At 41.6% G+C, this 17494-nt stretch overlaps 2 protein-coding genes across 2 annotated transcripts; one reads left to right on the top strand and one right to left on the bottom strand.

Annotated features, from left to right (window-relative positions):
• Nucleotides 1-1286: 1286 nt before the first annotated feature.
• Nucleotides 1287-2913, top strand: LOC117434605 (gastrin/cholecystokinin-like peptide). The gene is made up of 3 exons (XM_034057190.2): nt 1287-1365; nt 2165-2408; nt 2626-2913. Exons 2-3 carry the CDS (start codon nt 2183-2185, stop codon nt 2745-2747), a joined length of 348 nt encoding a protein of 115 aa, XP_033913081.2. The 5' UTR covers nt 1287-1365; nt 2165-2182; the 3' UTR covers nt 2748-2913.
• Nucleotides 2914-4316: 1403 nt separating this feature from the next.
• On the bottom strand, nt 4317-17135 carry LOC117434465 (trafficking kinesin-binding protein 1-like; the record flags this gene model as incomplete). Its single annotated transcript, XM_034057026.3, has 15 exons — nt 4317-6969; nt 7409-7511; nt 8157-8375; nt 8877-9196; nt 9695-9916; nt 10370-10578; nt 11244-11318; nt 12005-12135; nt 12887-12965; nt 13092-13200; nt 13947-14047; nt 14480-14596; nt 14889-14965; nt 16138-16332; nt 16868-17135. Coding segments are annotated over 15 exons (2742 nt in total), but the record flags the coding sequence as incomplete, so codon positions are not given.
• Between the last annotated feature and the right edge of the window lie 359 nt (nt 17136-17494).

The following is a 17494-nucleotide window of genomic DNA, read 5'->3' as shown; positions in this document are numbered from 1 at the left end:
TGCAAATAAAACCGTGACTTAAGACTGTTGCTACAGATGCTGTCGCTGACGTAGTTGTGGATCTCTGTATTGAGTTTTTAATTGGCACTGAAATGATTGATTAGTTTTAGGTTATACGATGGACTCGTTTAAAATATCAATATTTTCTCTGAAAGAAAAGTTCAATTTCTGTGTTTTATTGGTCGGGTGTATTATACAGGTTTATGTCTTTAAATACAAGGAAATACCCGAATCATACAATAACGATCCCTTATAATACATCTCTATTAATCAGATGAAATTATATATATATATATATATATATATATATATATATATATATATATATATATATATATATATAAATTATTATTCAAACAGAAAATAACATGCAATATATAAAATATCTTAAAAGCTTCTATAGTTAAGACATTAACATTTCTAACAATCACGTTAAATTGTAAACTCAAATACACATGGTGCCTGCATACAGCATTCATCTGTAGTCTTGCCTTCTTAAACTCCATTTGTTCAGAAAGCAGTCCTATTCAGAAATATTCCTGATTATTAAGCTGAGGGAGCATGAAGACACTTTGAGGCTTGGAACTTGGTTTTGGGAGACTAGGTTTCAGGCCACTGCACAGCACACCAGGGGAGACTTGGGGTTTGATACAGCAACCTCAAACTAGGTCTCCTGGAACCAGATTTCAAGCCACTGCTCCTGAAAAGGGGGGCTTTGTGTTTCTTCATCTTAAGGTACTATCACCCTGTAATCCTAAAAAGCCATGCACCTGTTACACCTGTGTTTTAAAATTACATTTTTCAAATTCTGCTAAGGAACCAAAACAAAAGCTTAAAAAGTGTGAATATAACAATGATAAAATTGAAGATAACAAAGGGGGATATAACTTATATAACGTATCCTATCCACAAATATTAACACAATGCTAAACAATTACGCATGACTTGGAAGAATAAGCGTAACTTGATGAATATGAAGCCTTTCATCATACTGCTAGTCTAGTCAGTGGGTTCAGGTGAAGTGAGCATACATGTAGGCTATACAAGGGTCTAAAGAGATGTTTACAGGACTGAGTAATGTATAAGCTATTATCGGAGATAGGAGACAGCGTGCGTGTAAATTCGATTAATTACGCAAAGGAAAGATTATTATTATGATATTATTATTGGTTGAGTATCGCTGGCGTTGAATATACACCGGAGATGAACACAGATAATATTAGACATGGAGGAGGGGCTTTTGCACAGAATGCATGGTCCTTGACAGTGCAACGCCAGATGTATAAAAAGGATGGCTTCGACAGACTGGGAGCGCAGGGAAGGAGTGAGCAAGCATCCAAGCAACAGAAACCCGAGACTGTGCAGGTAGGACGCCGCGTGCGCGATTAGAACACTTTGGACAGAGTTAGACCAAGGCTGTGCGCAAACGCATTGCTTTTTAAAATCAACGCGTGTTTTAAATTGGATTCACTTTCATTTAGATTTCTACTCTGGTTAATTGATTTATTGTATTTGTATTTTATTGCGGTATAGAATACGCGACTGTTCTTTTAGTTCTGTTAGGTTTTGCTTTGTTGTTTTTGTTTAGTTTTTTTTTTTTTTGCAACCAGGTTAAAGTAATTTTACCTCCTATAATCATGGCTGGAGGAGGATAGCTGCTTGTTATAAAAAAAACTGCTTAGGCTCTAAAAAATCATTTAGGACGCCCTTATGTTATCGTGTAGTACTTTTGTGAATTACTTAGAAAACTTTACATCCTTTCAAAATCCTGTACGAGATTAGCATGACAGTAGGTCTTATACAATGCGTTATAATATTCTGTTATTCATATTTACTGTAGAAGCCAGACACCAAATAACACACAGTCTTATGAGTACCGTTTGCAAATATATCACATTTTAGTGGATATACTGTCAAATAATAATCTATTATGAATGACAGAATGATAAAACGTTCATCCCCAGTAATATAATATGCAACTATCATTTAGATTGATTGGGTGAGATACAAGGTTAAAATGTTTGTTTTTTTCATAAAACTCAAATGTACTGAATCGGGTATTTTTACATGGAGTTTCCAAGGGGAACTTGATACGCCAATATGCCACCATAACTAGGCCTACATTCCCTGTGGTTCATGACATACCTTCACCGGTTTTCCACAGCTTTAACATTTTCCAGATATGAGTTGCGTCAAGGTGTCCGTTCTAGTCACCGTGCTGGCACTGGCGGTGTGCGTGGCCCGGCCGCTGTCGGAGTCCAGGAGCGAGGCGGGCGCTGCGCTGGCACAGAGGAACCCCCAGCGGGAAAAGGCACTGGCTGCGCGCATTGTCCGGAGGGACTGGATGGGATCGCTCACTGCAGACCAGCGGCAGTTCATGTCAAAATACATCCCACATGTACTTGCAGGTAAGAGGCGGACCACCTCGCCCCTTCATTCGTTTCTGTAACTCATGTCATATTGCGATTATCAGTATATGTCCTAATAGTGTGTGTGTGTATATATGTGTATATGTATATGTATGTATATATATATATATATATATATATATATATATATATATATATATATATATATATATTGCCCTTGATAAAGTTATGGATGAAACTCTTCTGTATCTGGCAGAGCTGTCCAACCAGGAAGGCTACGGGCCGGCGGACTCCGTGCACCCGATAATTGACCGAGACTACGCCGGCTGGATGGATTTTGGCAGACGAAACACGGAAGACGTGGAGTTCGACCCCTGAGCGCACAATGCGAACAGAAGCCGCCTGCATTCGACTCGCAAAAAGCACCCATAACTTAGAATACTAAAACGAATCATAGTAATACAAAATCAATCCAACTTTACACTTTGAAATGTACCGTTTTGCAATATACAGTATATATTTATTTATTTTCCATTTCTTTTGATCAGATATATTATGATGATAATAAAGATATGTATATCTTCTATAATACCTATCCTTGCTTTTTTATATAAAACAAAATGTACTTAAAAAACAAACTGCCAAGGGCTGCTGGGAAAACCTGGGTTTCCAAGCAAGAGACTTCACCTGTGCTTCAAAAGTAATAACATGACATGTCATAACCAGGAGTTATGACATGTCATGTTATTACCCCAACCAGACAGCAGGGGTCAGCACAACCTAAAACAAGGTAGTCCAAAATAGGCGCAAAAGACAAAAGTTTCACTTTTAGTGGAACGATCGTCTGTCTATAAGGTGTATTTGCAGAAATTATCTTGTCTGTTGCCACATTCTTAGGAGTATCTTATGTCTACGTGTCTCGAATCCAACGTAAGGTCACGCACTGTTCCTGCTTTGCATCAATTTTTCAAAGCCAGCGACATCTTTTAAACAAGATCGTGTTTTAACCCATTCAGTGCCACTATCCTCATTTGAAAAAAAAAACCAAACAAACAAGTTGAAACATTTTTTTCATATCCCTGTTATTTAAATGGGCTCTTTAACTATATTGTTAAGATAAATTACTCTAATTTTGTTAACCCTCAAAAAAAAAGCTAAATGTAATGGATCACGTTACATAAATGCAGCTTGTGTTCTGATTTTTTTTCAAAGGAAAAAAAAAATTGGTGCTTAAAGGGTTCATATTTATCGCATCCCATAATATTAAACAACATACCGAACACTGACGTTGAAGATTGCACAAGTGGGCCTACACAGGATTAGATAAAACTTGCAGGGTTTGAGGGGGAGGAAGGGAGGATTTGAAAATAGTTCATTTCTGCACATACACCCTACGGTAGTCCCATTTATCCATTAAGTACCAAATACATTTTTCTTTGAAAACATCAGAACACAAGCTGTATTTATGCAATTTGATACATTCTGAATCAGTATTTTCTTCACAGAACAAAACAATGTAAACCCTTTGTTTTGGCTACAAACTGCTGCATCCTATTTTGAGGACAGTGAAGTTAGACACGCCTGTAATCAGACCAGTGAAATTTTACGCCATCTATGAAGCTCAACACATAGAAAATGGAGCTTTATCATCACTGTGGGGAGGAAAACACCAAGAAAAGCAACATTTTTAGCCTTCCATTTCTTATTTCATATTGAGGCATCATGAAAAGCATCTGAAGGGCTGGATTTGCAGAATGAACAGTTACATTTAGATAACTTTTGCGGTTAACAAGATTAGAGTAGGCTATCATACCAATATAGTTAAAGAGAACCTTAAAACAACAGGTAAACAAAAGTACCATCAACCAGCTCCCAGTAAGACAAGTATCTAAGACACACTACAGCAACTTAAAGAACTAAAGCAAAAGACATCTTTCAGCAGCAGTACATGTTTGTATGCGTAACCTTTATTGATTTGTACAAATGTTTACAGTGTACATGACAAACAAAAATATTTCTCCCTTTCTTTACATTAGGTTACTGTTTGTCTGCAACTCTGTTCCAACACACTGTAGATGGTTTGAAATCTTGCTGACCATTTAAAATAATTTGAATACAGATCTTTATAAAAAAAAAAAAATTGTCATGCATTCATGCATGAGTTAACACGTCTGACAATCTCCTGGTGGGGGAGTAAGAGGGTATGAACACATGCCTTATACATGTGAGCAACCTTTGTTACAAAGAAGGATGGAATGAATTCTGGTCATTCAATCCATATGAACTAACAGGGGGCTGAATGCAAAACGAATGACTTCAGAACTCTGAGGAAGTGTAGAAGATATTCAGGTGTTAACCTTGTGGGATTGAGACAGGATTTAATTATAAAAAAGGTACAGATTGCTTGTTTTTTTCGGTAGCGCTAATGAAATATCTAAGGTGCGGTGTTTGAATAAAATCCCAGGTTCATTTTCCACATTAATTAATCTTTCACAGCCCTTCTCTTCAATTTGTTTTTGTTTTAACACATGCAGACTAACAGGGTTGTGGCTTAAACAATATATATATATATATATATATATATATATATATATATATATATATATATATACACACACACACACACACAAGAAAACACTTTATACTGTATGATATACACGTTATTGAAATATCAAAAAAACTTAGGAATGATACAGATTTCATAAAACAGCCTCTGATTTTTAAAAAAAATGTGATTTTGAACAATTGACAGTATTGCACACGTCTGCTACCATCCTCTTCTTTATACAGTTGTTAAAGAAGTGGGTTTAATAAATAAAATGCCAAATAATGCCTTCCTAAATTGAAATGTGCAATTGTCGATTAAGTAGTGAAACACAGCAGGACCCAGTGTGTCAAAGAGCTCCCCTTTATATAAAAAAGACCATCTTTCTAGTTTAATCCTCCTACACCTCCCGTATGTTTTAATATAAAACAATGCTCTGCATGCTTCCGTGTTCCTGTTTTGACACAGGAGCCTCCTACTGGAACCAAAAGGTAATGCAGTCTAAGTGCTTTTTCCACACTCTCCCTGATTCTCCACTGGCTAACAAACTTGAAGCCCCCTGAGCCAAATGAGAGGATTGCAGTGCATTAGTCCGTCCTGATTTTTGGTGAACAGAGGAATCAGTTCGAAAATGAAGTGTGTTTTTCTTGGCAACTGGGTAAAAAAATAAAAACACAAAACACGCTACATATTAAATGCTGATCTGCAGATTTGAAACAGGTATCGCTGCTTTCTTTCTTTTTTTTTTAAGCGTAGGGAGAGTTCAAGGCTCTCGCAAGGTTAATTCCGATCCGATCCTCTTGAAGCATTTGCTCAGGGAAATGTCTCTTTTCTTTTCTTTTGGTGGGGAAAATTCAAGAGCAACATTTAAAGGGTGCACTAGCAATCTGGTACAATCTGCAAGCTGCAAATCAACCAGGATGCTTCCTTTATATACATGCCCATACCACCAACCTGTCCCCTACTTACCCTTGATAGACTGTTCAGCACAATAAGGCACAAACACAAGAAGAGTTTTAGGATTTGGGGGCTGCTGCAGAGCCATTGCTGTTGAGTGGCTTAGCAATATTAAAATTACATTGCTTTAAAAACTAGTTATTATTTCCCATGCTTACTTTTCCATGACCTCTGATAATATCTTTAGAAACAGAGATCTGTAACCCTGAAATATTACCGTTTCTTTTCTATTTTCCTCCATTCGGATAGTTTCTGACTCCAGTACCACTGTGATGCCTCGATTTAGCATTTATAATATTACATTACACGGACATTCAAATGACATGAGGACTGAAATGTGTGGCTTGCAATTCATTTATAGTCTCTGAAACTTCTGTGTTTTTTTCTATTTAACAATACAATAATATACGCTAACGTGTAAAAGATCCATATGTACAATTTAATTGTATTATTAAAAATAAAGTTAATTGGAGAAGACTAACATACATTACAGTATTTTAAAAGTGCCTCTTTAAATATTGCTCAGTCCGTGCGTTTATTACGACGCCATCCCCCGGAGGACAAAATATCAACAGAAATATTCAGCCTGTTGCCTGAGTTTGACACCCTGCGTTCAGCGGCTTGGATGAAATCACTCCTCTCGCCACCACCTTGTCCAATCCCAGGCCCTGCAACTTCTCCACTAAGTTGAAACTGAAAATATTCTCTTTTCTTGCAATTCCCAAGTCCTGGTGCACAGACTCTAGAACAGACCTAGCCAGCCGTGAGCCTGGGAAAATCTTAACGAGCGGACTGTTACACTTCAGTGTGAAGGGGGAGGTAGCTGGTCTCAGTGTCTCATCTGATTGTCTCTTGCCAGGACAGGTTCCTCCGAAGTGGGCACCACTTAGCTCTTCCCCGGCGGCTGGTGTGTAGATGGCAGCTGAGATCCCGCAGTCCTGCAGCAGCCGAACGAGCCCCAGGGAAGTGCTGAGCGTCTTGGTGTGCTCCCGCAGGTTAGTGGAGGACTCCGAGCGGAAAATCCTGGGCTGGGGGCCAGCCTGGGCAGCGTTTAGCTTCCCAAAGCTGCCACAAGAGGGCAGACCTCTATTAAGAAGGCTAGAGGGGAAAAAGAAGACCAACCTCACTACTAAACACTGACCACAATGTGTTTGTTAAATCTTCAGAGCTGCATGCAAACACATTTTAGAGATTACAAAGCTATTAAAATCCTTGCAGTGGTATTTTAAAATTATTGTTTTATTGGGTTTCCCCCTTTTGTTATTCATTTTAGGACTATTTTCAGTCCACGTAACTCAGTGGAAGGATTACATATGTCCAACGTTATCGTTGTTTCATTCACTGTGTTAAAGTCAAAGCCCCATTAAGAGTAAGTCTGGTTGCCTGTTAGAGGTTAAGATTAGCAAGAGGTTGGTTATGTTATTCTGTAATTGTTTTGTTGTGCTGAATTTCAGTGCTAGAAGGGAAAACCACGCTGGAAGGCAGTGCCACGCTGGAGTGGAGAGAAAAGCCAGCCTTGCTCCCCCGCCCTGCTTACCTCGGAGTGACAGAAGTGTGCTCCACTGAGGGATGCATGATCCGACAGGTGGTGATGGTGTTGGTGGGCGGGGTCTGGGGCAGGTTGTTACTGGACTGAGACACTGGAATGGAGGAGAGGGGGAGAAGGTGGGGTTAACACACAATGGTCACCGTGGAAACAAATAGCAGTGGGAGGGGAGTGGAGTGAGTACAGAAGATGATTGGACGATCAGTAGAAATAAAGTTATGAATGGGGATGATGGACATTGAAGACCATGGGTTAGTTCTAGGTTCCCAGTAACACTGTTTTGGTTTAAAAGCTTACGAATACAGTACAGCTTTGACAAAAAGTTTTGCATCACATAGAATTTTAGGATTGAGACATTATAAAAATAAAAAAAAACATATGAACACAATTTAGATTTTTTATTTCATGTTGTCAAAGAAACTAAAAAATGATATCGCTAAAAGTCTACCAGAAACCATAATAATAGTACAGTAGTATTTCATCTTAGATTTCAAAGTGTCACCATTTTTAATTTTTTTGTCAGTTTTTCATTAAGTACACAGGATAAACGACAAAGCGGTAAGCAATTCAATATGTTAACGTAACATTATTCAGCAGGTTTCATTAGACTTTACTGAAGCAAAATGTGTTAATTCTATAGGGTGATGCAAAGGTTTTGTCCGTACCTGTAATTCTTCCAAAATTGACTTCCAACAACGAAAAGCTGTACTGAAGTACTGGGAATGTGAGAGTGGCTTACCTGTGCTGGAGTGGCGGCCGGACAGTGGGGAGGAGCTGGCCAGTGCCCTGAACGAGCCCAGGTCCACCTCGTCCTCTTCCAGGTCATTGAGGCTGTACACCTCCTGCAGATCGACGTCCAGCTGACGGAAGTCCTTGGTCAGCACTCCGGGCCGAGGGTCCAGGATGACGCCCAGGTTGGGCTGGGCCAGCTGCTGCCAGTGGTGTAGGGTCATCGAACCTGCGAGGGGGCAATCGAGTCATTAAGGGGAATTTAGATAATCCGTGCATTGGGGGAATGGATGCACCCTGGTTGTTTGGGTTTTTTTTATATAGAGAAAAGGTGGTCATTTAATCCTGTTCATTCATCTTAGGGATTTTTTGAAATCGAAGGTTCTGGGCAGTCAGGTTCTTGCTCTGACTGTGTACCATGAATAGTGCTACTAGGAGAGGTCTGACAAGCTAACTACTATTTAAGCCACTTACAAGAGAACATACTGTAAATGTACTGATGGGGTCACTTGCTAGGGCTTAAGCTTCAGATCTTAATAGAAACGTACCTTTATGATCTGGCTTATTCTTACACGTTCAGCGCTTTGTCATAACTCTGCTATGAAAGGCGCTACATAAAAAACTATTGTATTGTATTGTATGAAGACAAGGGAGGGGGGAAGAAGTCAAAACGAGAGATAGTCAACACCTCCATAAAGGACAGACAGACAGACGGAGACCCGCAGCGTACCTTCCAGTGGCTTGATGATCTGCAGCCGGTCCGGGAGGTAGGATCGGGAGCCAGTGGAGAAGCCGGAGCCCCCTGTGTGGCCGGAGCTGCCCGAGTAGTTGGTGCCAGTGGACAGGACGCTCTCATTGGGGGTGAGGAAGCCGCTAGAGGCGTCCGTGTCGGCCGGCAGGGCCCTCAGCTTAAGCTCGCGCTCCACGTCAAAGAAAGACCGCTCGGAGGCATGACTCTCCTGCCGCACGGACAGCCGACGCAGGGCCACTTCCAGGTCGTGACCCCCCGGAGTACCAGGCTGCCCCAGCCTCTTATCCTGCCCCTCGGAGCTGACAACAAACAACAAAAAACAATCAATCACCTGGCCAGTTGTCATTTCCAGGGCCATTTTAAAGGCATATTAGCAAGGAACTACTTTCAAGCAATATTTTACAGCTACAATATTTTTAGACGATTCTTCATTCTAATTGGGGTGTCCCCAGTCTAAAAGGTCTATAACTGGGGTTTAGTGCGGAATACTTTTTTTCTGGAGTTAGCAGGGGAAAAACACAGGAACTGAAAATAAGCATGGGACAGGGAACACTAGCCACCATCGTCATTAATATATTAAAATAAGACCAAACCTAGAAGATCAAACTATACTTCAGAGATTCACACACACACACACCCACCCTACTTTTGACAATTTAGAACACAGCGTTGCTTAATTCTGCTACCGTTTCCTTTAACTGAACTGGCCCCAGTGCACGCATGAACACGCACACTCCCCTAGGTGGTACTATGTTAACATGTGTGGCTGCTGTGTATTTATTAACAGGGGTACTCACTGTTTGGCGTTGGGCGCTGGCTGGTTGCTCGGTGGCTTGACATCCAGGAACACGCTGGCGTTGTCCGAGCCGTAGCAGCTGGTCCGAGGTGTGCTGAGCCGGCTGGACTGGGTGGAGGGGACAGCAGAGGACTGACTGGAACCAGGGGACTGACAGTGGGAGCGCAGCCTGGCCATCTGGTTCACAGCCTTGACCGTCTCAAACACGCGCTTGTGGTGATTCCTGCAGAGAGAGAGATTCCATTCAGTTTAGGACAGCGGGTGTCAGGGAAGCAGAATGCTCCTTCACTTGCTGTTGTGCAATAGCCCAGTATCTGGTGTGGCTGAAGAAAGCCACTGAAGGCATATTAGTTTGCCCTAGTGAGACGGGTTAGCTCATTAGCCAGACTGTTTAAAAAGTGCTTCAAAAGAAAGACATTAGACTAGATTCTCAAAGATATTATCTCCAAATTGTCATTTGCGCAATGCATACTGTTGTAAAAGCACATATAGTAAAGCAAACCTGGAACGGGTGAAACTGATATGCAGTAGAAGTCTTATTTATCATCCCTGAAGAACCGAACAAACTTGGTAAAATGCAAATGAAAAATATATGAAGGCTGCCAGTGTTGGTATAAAGTTAGTGGGTGTGCTCCAAGTAAAGGCATGACGGTGTGGTTCCCAGACGGGTGCTTACTTGAACTCGGGGGGCGCAGGGCTGTCCAGCCCCTTGCGCATGGTGCCCTCGATCTCCGCAGCCAGGGAGTCCATGGGGAAGATGTTGAGTGTGCTGTAGTGGTTGATGGTGCTGTTGGGCAGGCTTTTGTTCCGCAGGTTCTTAATATCCTCCTGCGCTTCATGGAGCATGCTCTCACACTCTGAATACTTCTCCTGGAGATCGCTGAGCTGGGCGAGGCAAAGGAGAATCCATTTAGACACAGCGTACAGGCGGGGAATCCAATTCAATCTTATTATTATTATTATTAATTAGTCATTGAGCAGACGCTGTTATCCAAACGCCACTTACAGAGACTAGAGGATTTACAATAGGACCTCGGTTCTGAAGGATGGAGCTCAAGGAGGTTAAGTGACTTCCTCAGGGTCACACACACACAGTGAGTCAGTGGCTGAGCTGGGATTGAACCCGGGAACCTGGTAACAAACCCCTTTCTCTAACCACTGGACCACCAAGCCTCCTTAAAGCACAGCGTTGTGGTAGCATACCCGAAATGCCTCTAAAATTAAGAGATCATCAAACACTAGATTTTGTTATAGCAGGAATATATTTGGGACACCTTTTAGGTCCTGAATTGTGCCATTGGATAGGGAATTATAGTAGGCTGATCCACTTAAGGTAATACATTTACAGCTCTTCCATGATACAGACTCCCACACACTTGGGAGGAGGTTGACACTAACAGTGCTAACTGCTATTAGGAGGCTATGAAATAAACCAATACTGTCTGAAAGGGGTGTCAGTTTCAAAGACTTTGAAAACACACTTAAATGCCTTCCAATAATGTATTATAATAATCTTCTTGTGTTCTCTTATGGGTGCCATTAATAAATACCTCCGATTTCAGTTGGCCTTGGACTTCTTTGGCGGCGCACAAATGCTGATTCATCTCTTCGTTTTCTGTCGACAGCTGCAAAACCGAATGAGACTTCACTTTACCATTTACCCTGAAACACCTGACTCCCTAAACAGGTGAAACTGAAAACGCACTGAGGAGATGAGGCAGGAGGACGCGTGCGATCGACTTGACCATGAACCCTGCCTTGGAATCCTTACTTCAGGTGGAATTTTTAGAACCACTGCCTAATCCCAACCCTGTCTTTACACATGTGCTGTAATCATTTAATGGGCAATGATTACCAGGAGACCAGGCTTTGAGATGAGTCCTTATTAATCAGGTACTTAACTGTCCACATAGAGAGAAGCTGAGTAACACAATGTTAAATATTTGTTACGGTCAAATACTGTTTCTGAGACCGGTTTCAGGTGTGAGCATTGATTACAATGTATTCGCTAAAGTATTAGCTAAAGTACCAAAGTATGATCAGCATGTACAATAAAATAAGTGTACAAGTCTGTAAACTGGAATTAAATTAACTAACCAAAGCTAAATGATTTAGCTAGCAAATGGCCAAAAACATCAGACTCTATCTAAAGGCCTGAATAACCTAATTACTAGGTGAACAATGACCATTGCAATGCCCCGTAGTGTGTGTGTGTGTGTGTGTGTGTGTGTGTGTGTGTGTGTGTGTGTGTGTGTGTGTGTGTGTGTGTGTGTGTGTGTGTGTGTGTGCATGTGTGTTGAGTGGCACTCACCATCTTGGCCCTATGCTGGAGGTCCACAATCTGGGCCAGCAGCTGACTGATCTCCTCCTGCTGCCTCACTGTGTCCTCCACCTTGCAGGACAGCTCCTCCGACAGCACTGCCATCTGCTTGCTGGTCAACGCTGGGGACCCAAGGGGTGTGAACCGTCAGAACCTTTCACACTACAACATGCTCTTATAGAGACCTGGATTCCACTGTGGGCAAATCGCAAGCAATCTGCACCACCCCATAGTAAATGCAAGATCACTACTACATCTAGCTGTATAGCCTACACTGCACAGTAATCAATATGTAAAGCCTGCTGCATCTACACCCCCCCACTCCTCCCCCCCTCTCCCAACCAAGTTGTTAAACAGATCAGGGCTTTCAAATGTATTGCTTCAGCATAATACACAGAGGTAGCAAACTATGAAGCAGGCACAAGATTGCGGTACGACATATTGAATACTGGTTTGAATTTGAATCCTTATGCATTATACAGGGTGATTAGAAAGTAAGTTTACCACATGAGTTACGGTGCGTTGATGTGGTAAACTTACTTTCTAATCACCCTGTGTATAGATATATCACCGTGGTTTAAATGTATACTTTCTGTATTAAAAACGAGATGTACTTTTTAGACATCATGTTTCGTTAATAAATATACCAGAATTCACTATATGTATATATTGCAATTGTGTGATTACATTTTTCTTAGTTTTGGAAGACTTTATTGATATCGATATCGAAATACATGCATGATATTGATATGAAATGTTCATATCGTTGCCCACCACTAATATATATATATATATATATATATATATATATATATATATATATATATATATATATATATATATATATATATATATTGAAAAGAAAACACATACTCAGTTCCTGTATGCAGTCGATCACTAACTGCTGCTCCTGCTCTTCATAGTTTGTCGTTTCAGCTTCCAAGTCGGTAGCCTGGACAAAGGGAAAAAAAACAAAAAATAAAGAAGAGAATTGCATCACTCGTGAAGGGTTTGTAAAGGTGGTATACTGTACTGTACAGGTCTCAGGGTTCTATAGACGTTAGATCCAGTTTGTTACCTCTGTGCGGAGTTTCACGTTCTCTTTCTCCAGCCCGCTGACTTTCTGCTGCAGGAAGTCGAAGTGGAAGTAGTTCTGGAGCGAGGCGGTCGATTCGTTGTGTATCAGTCTGCATCCGGAGACAAACACACACACACACACACACACACACACACACACACCTGTAAGCGTATTGCTCAGCTTTAACCCTATCTTAGCGCCGTATGTTAACATATTCTCCGGGTATGAATTAGTGTATAAATACATGTGAAATGCTTTGTCCTGTTCTCCTGTATACTCGATAAAGGAGTTTATTCTTCATCTCAATAAAAATAATTCCGAACTGAAAAGGATTAAAAGGAGGTAAACTAACTAGAATTGAAATACAGAAATGATCTAATCATTATTAGTGATGTCCCCACTGGAACCTTTAGCATGGAGTAGTTCAGGGCACACTGTACTATCCCGCCACTGCGCTAACCCCATGTGGAAAATTCACTACCCTAAATTCTCTTTATTGAACAGGGTTGGGGTCTCGCTTTTTATCAATTCCCAATTCCCCTTCCCATTCCCTTTTAATCAATTCCAACACATCATTGATCAAAATTGCCATTGGCAGTGTTATGTTAGAACGAGCTTCGCACAGTGGAAACACATGACTTGAATTGAAGCCGCGCTGTCTTGTTTGTCAATTAAATCGGATATTCAAAGGAAAGCTGTTGTTATAGCTCTAAAATATCCTTCAAAAGGAATTGCAATGGGGCATCAATTTTAAAAAGGAACTTCACCCCCCCCCCCACCAACCCTGTTACTGATGACGCAATATGGAGCTTAACATCTTTAATAAGGGTCCCTGGAAGACAGATGGACACTCACGGTGTGGATGTCTCAGAGCAGGTCTCGCTGTCCTCCGCACTGTTGGTGTACAGCTGCAGGAGGTCCTCTCTCATCTGGACTTCATGCCGCAACTGAGAATTCTGGAGGAGGGAAGTGTCGTCATGAGCATCGATTCAGAAATCAAGCATTCGAACGCGTTCGTTCACCGCGAACCCAACACTCCCTCAACTTTAGAATCGGTCAAGCAGCCAACCCAGACGCAATGAAGCCAACACACCTCCAAAACTGCGGCCATCGACACTTAGAGTAAGAGTTTTAAAACCATCAGTGTCGACGTTTAAATAGACACAATACAGAAATAGTACTTTTTAGCATTTCCAATTTTACATTAATTTAGATGTACAAAATTTAAATACAGTAGCATTATATCCAGATGCTATAAAATCACAACTCTTACCTGAAACAATAAAATATATATATACTGATCAATGCCAAATCCTCATAAAACGAGGCCAGTTGTTAACGAATAGCGTTTAGGATTTTTCTATACATTTTAAAATTCTGCGGCTTACCTCCTCTTTGGTCAGGCCAAGCTGTTCTTCCAGACACTCGTTCCTCTCAGACAGGGAGCGGTTCTGTTTCAGGAGAGACTGACCGATACGGGCCGCCAATTCCAGATCACGCTCTTTCTTCGGGGGGGGGAGGGGGGGGGGGGGGGTGGTATGAGAGAGAGAGAGAGAGAGAGAGAGAAAATTAACAGTTGGTTCCTAGTTCAATCCCAGCTCAGCCACTGACTCACTGTGTGTGTGACCCTGAGCAAGTCACTTAACCTCCTTGTGCTCCGTCCTTCCGATGAGACGTAAAACCGAGGTCCTATTGGAAGCGACTCTGCAGCAGCAGATGTTGATGCACAGTTCACCCCCTGGTCTCTAAGTCGCTTTGGCTAAATGACCAATTAACAATACCGCGCAATAACCGTACCTCATCCAACAGCTGCGTCACTGCGTCGATGTCATGGTATGTTTTCGTCACTTGGCCAACCCTCTCGGAACACAAAACTGAAAACATAAAATAAATCAGTGACAGATTTGCGATCAAGGAAGCCGTTAAAACAAGTTTGAATCGGAATTCTGGCTAAAGTCACACTGCCTTTTATTTGGCAATGAAGGAATGCATCAACCGACTGTTCACCCTCTCTATGTGAAGCACATAATCCCACTCCCCCCCACACCTTCGAGTCTTGTTTCAGTTAAATATTTTGGTTCTAAAATGTTTAAACAATGCACTATGAGGTCTCCTAACCATATGCAAAAGTTATGCATGCATAAAGCTAACAATTCCCTTGCTTCTAGTTCCCATCCACATGCTATACCAAGCTTACCCACAGGTTTGCTATGCTTATGCTTATGGAGCTGAATGCATAAGGAATTATTTTAGAGGAGGAAGTGCAATTATTCCAGTGTTATTCCTGCAGGATTCAGACGGAATTCATTAGGAATTTGCGGCCATTCTTTTTTTTTTGGTTTTTTACCAAAGAAGCTAAAACCACAACAGGCTTTCTTCAACTGAGGATTTTACACTCAAATTCTATTCTGTCCATCTGTGCTAATTCAAAATTCAGATTTAGTAGACCTGTGCAATACTGCCAGGTTTATTGCCAATTCCGATTCTGCTAGGATTTCTTCAGGATAAGGTTTCATGTGGTTACTATCAAGATAAATAAATATCCACGCTTGTAATCTACTTTGGGTAATGTATGTCAGTGTATATTTTGACTTTACAACCAACCATAGTATGTGACGGACAGCACCTTGTCGGATTGTGGGTTGACATTTTCATTCTGAGGAAAGTCCTTACAAAGTTTGAATCGCACTCTTGACCGGAGGGTCGTGGGTTCAATCCCAGGTGGGGGACATTGTTGCTGTACCCTTGAGCAAGGTACTTTACCTAGATTGCTCCAGTAAAAACCCAACTGTATAAATGGGTAATTTATATGTAAAAAATAATGTAATTGTATGTAAAAATAATATGATATCTTGAAACAATTGTAAGTCGCCCTGGATAAGGGCGTCTGCTAAGAAATAAATAATAATAATAATAATAATAATAATAATAATAATAATAATAATAATAATAATAATAACAGTATGCTATGCTATGGTACGGTACAGTCTAGATTGATACGGTATACTATGCTATGGTACGGTACGGTCAGGGGTCCTTCACTCACGGAAGTATTTGAGGGTCTCCTCGATCTGCTCTGCGGTGAGCTGCAGTCCTGCCTCTGGGGGCAGCAGGGGGCTGTGCAGCCAGTCATCATGCTCATAGCCGAACAGGCAGTCTGCCCGCAGAGTGTAGCTCGGAAGCCTCTCCTCCAGCAAGCTGATAATCTCCACCTCTGGGACGTTCTCACTGTTACACACGTCTGAGGAGAAGCAGGGAGAGACAAGGAGCTGCTGTTAGAATCGTTTATCCCTTTATCTACAGGGATGGAAATAAGACTCCTATTGCATAGCCGTCACACCCATTCCAGGTTTTAATACAAGCTTGATTAGCCACGGTGTGTATAGGTAATAAGAAGCTCAGGTGTGTCTTATTAAAGTCATAGTGAAACCAGGAATGGATCAAACTGCTGTGCAATGGGAGTCTTATTTCCATCCCTGATCTATCAGATTGTTATGTACATCGACTAGTTATTTTAAATGTTAAAAAAAAACTCTGCAAAAAACTCAGAGAAGCTCCTTCTTGCAATGGAGTATGATGCTATAGTTATTGAACTGAGAGAGAGATACAAAACCTTTCCACACACCGGACTGGAAAATATCTAGCATGACGGTGTCAACGCAATGAAAAAAAAAAGCCAATACTGACATCTAATGGATGGTATTATATTTTCTCAATGTACAGAATGGCAGTGAGCAAGGCATCTCTTGCACTTTGCAGTACTTTGTTTCCCTCACCTGTGAGGGTGGAGACATCGTGGAAGGCCCTGCCTTCCTCGTTGCTGGTTACAGTGAAGAACAGGGGTCCCTCATCCTCCTCAACCTGGCTGGCATGGCTCGAGTGGAGCTCTTGGGGGTCTGAGTGCTGAGGGGGGTCCAGGCCTGGGCTGGGGGGAGCAGGCAGTGGCGGCTGGCTGTGTGGTAGCCCGGGGGAGGCCAGTTTGACGGGGATTACTGGGAAGTGTAGGGGTCCATGCACAGGGCTGTCACCTACCACCTGATCAGGGAGTCAGTACAGGAGACCAGGGCAGCAGTCGGATTCTTCAGTATTTCTGTTGAGAAAATAATCCACATCAGTACACGTGTGACGCAGCCTGGTTTTTGCAGCAGCAAAACTGTGTTTTTCCGCTCCCCTTAATTAAATTGGAAAAAAGCCAACACAATTACAGAAAGCGTTCTAACTAAAAAGGCGATAAATTTGTCCCAGCGTCCTGTGAAGTCAGAATAGGATTTATGAGCTGTAATTCCAAGTGCGTCCACCAGAGGTCACTGCTAACCAACAATTGTGAGGGGAAACTTCCAAAATTCTTTACCAGCTCCAATAACGTTTTGAAGAAACTAAAATGAGATGACTCTAACACCCAC

Source organism: Acipenser ruthenus, chromosome 28 (genome assembly GCF_902713425.1).
Source record: "Acipenser ruthenus chromosome 28, fAciRut3.2 maternal haplotype, whole genome shotgun sequence".
Taxonomy (NCBI): domain Eukaryota; kingdom Metazoa; phylum Chordata; class Actinopteri; order Acipenseriformes; family Acipenseridae; genus Acipenser; species Acipenser ruthenus.
The sequence above is the reverse complement of the archived record's forward strand: the minus strand, read 5'-3'. Positions and strand labels throughout refer to the sequence as shown.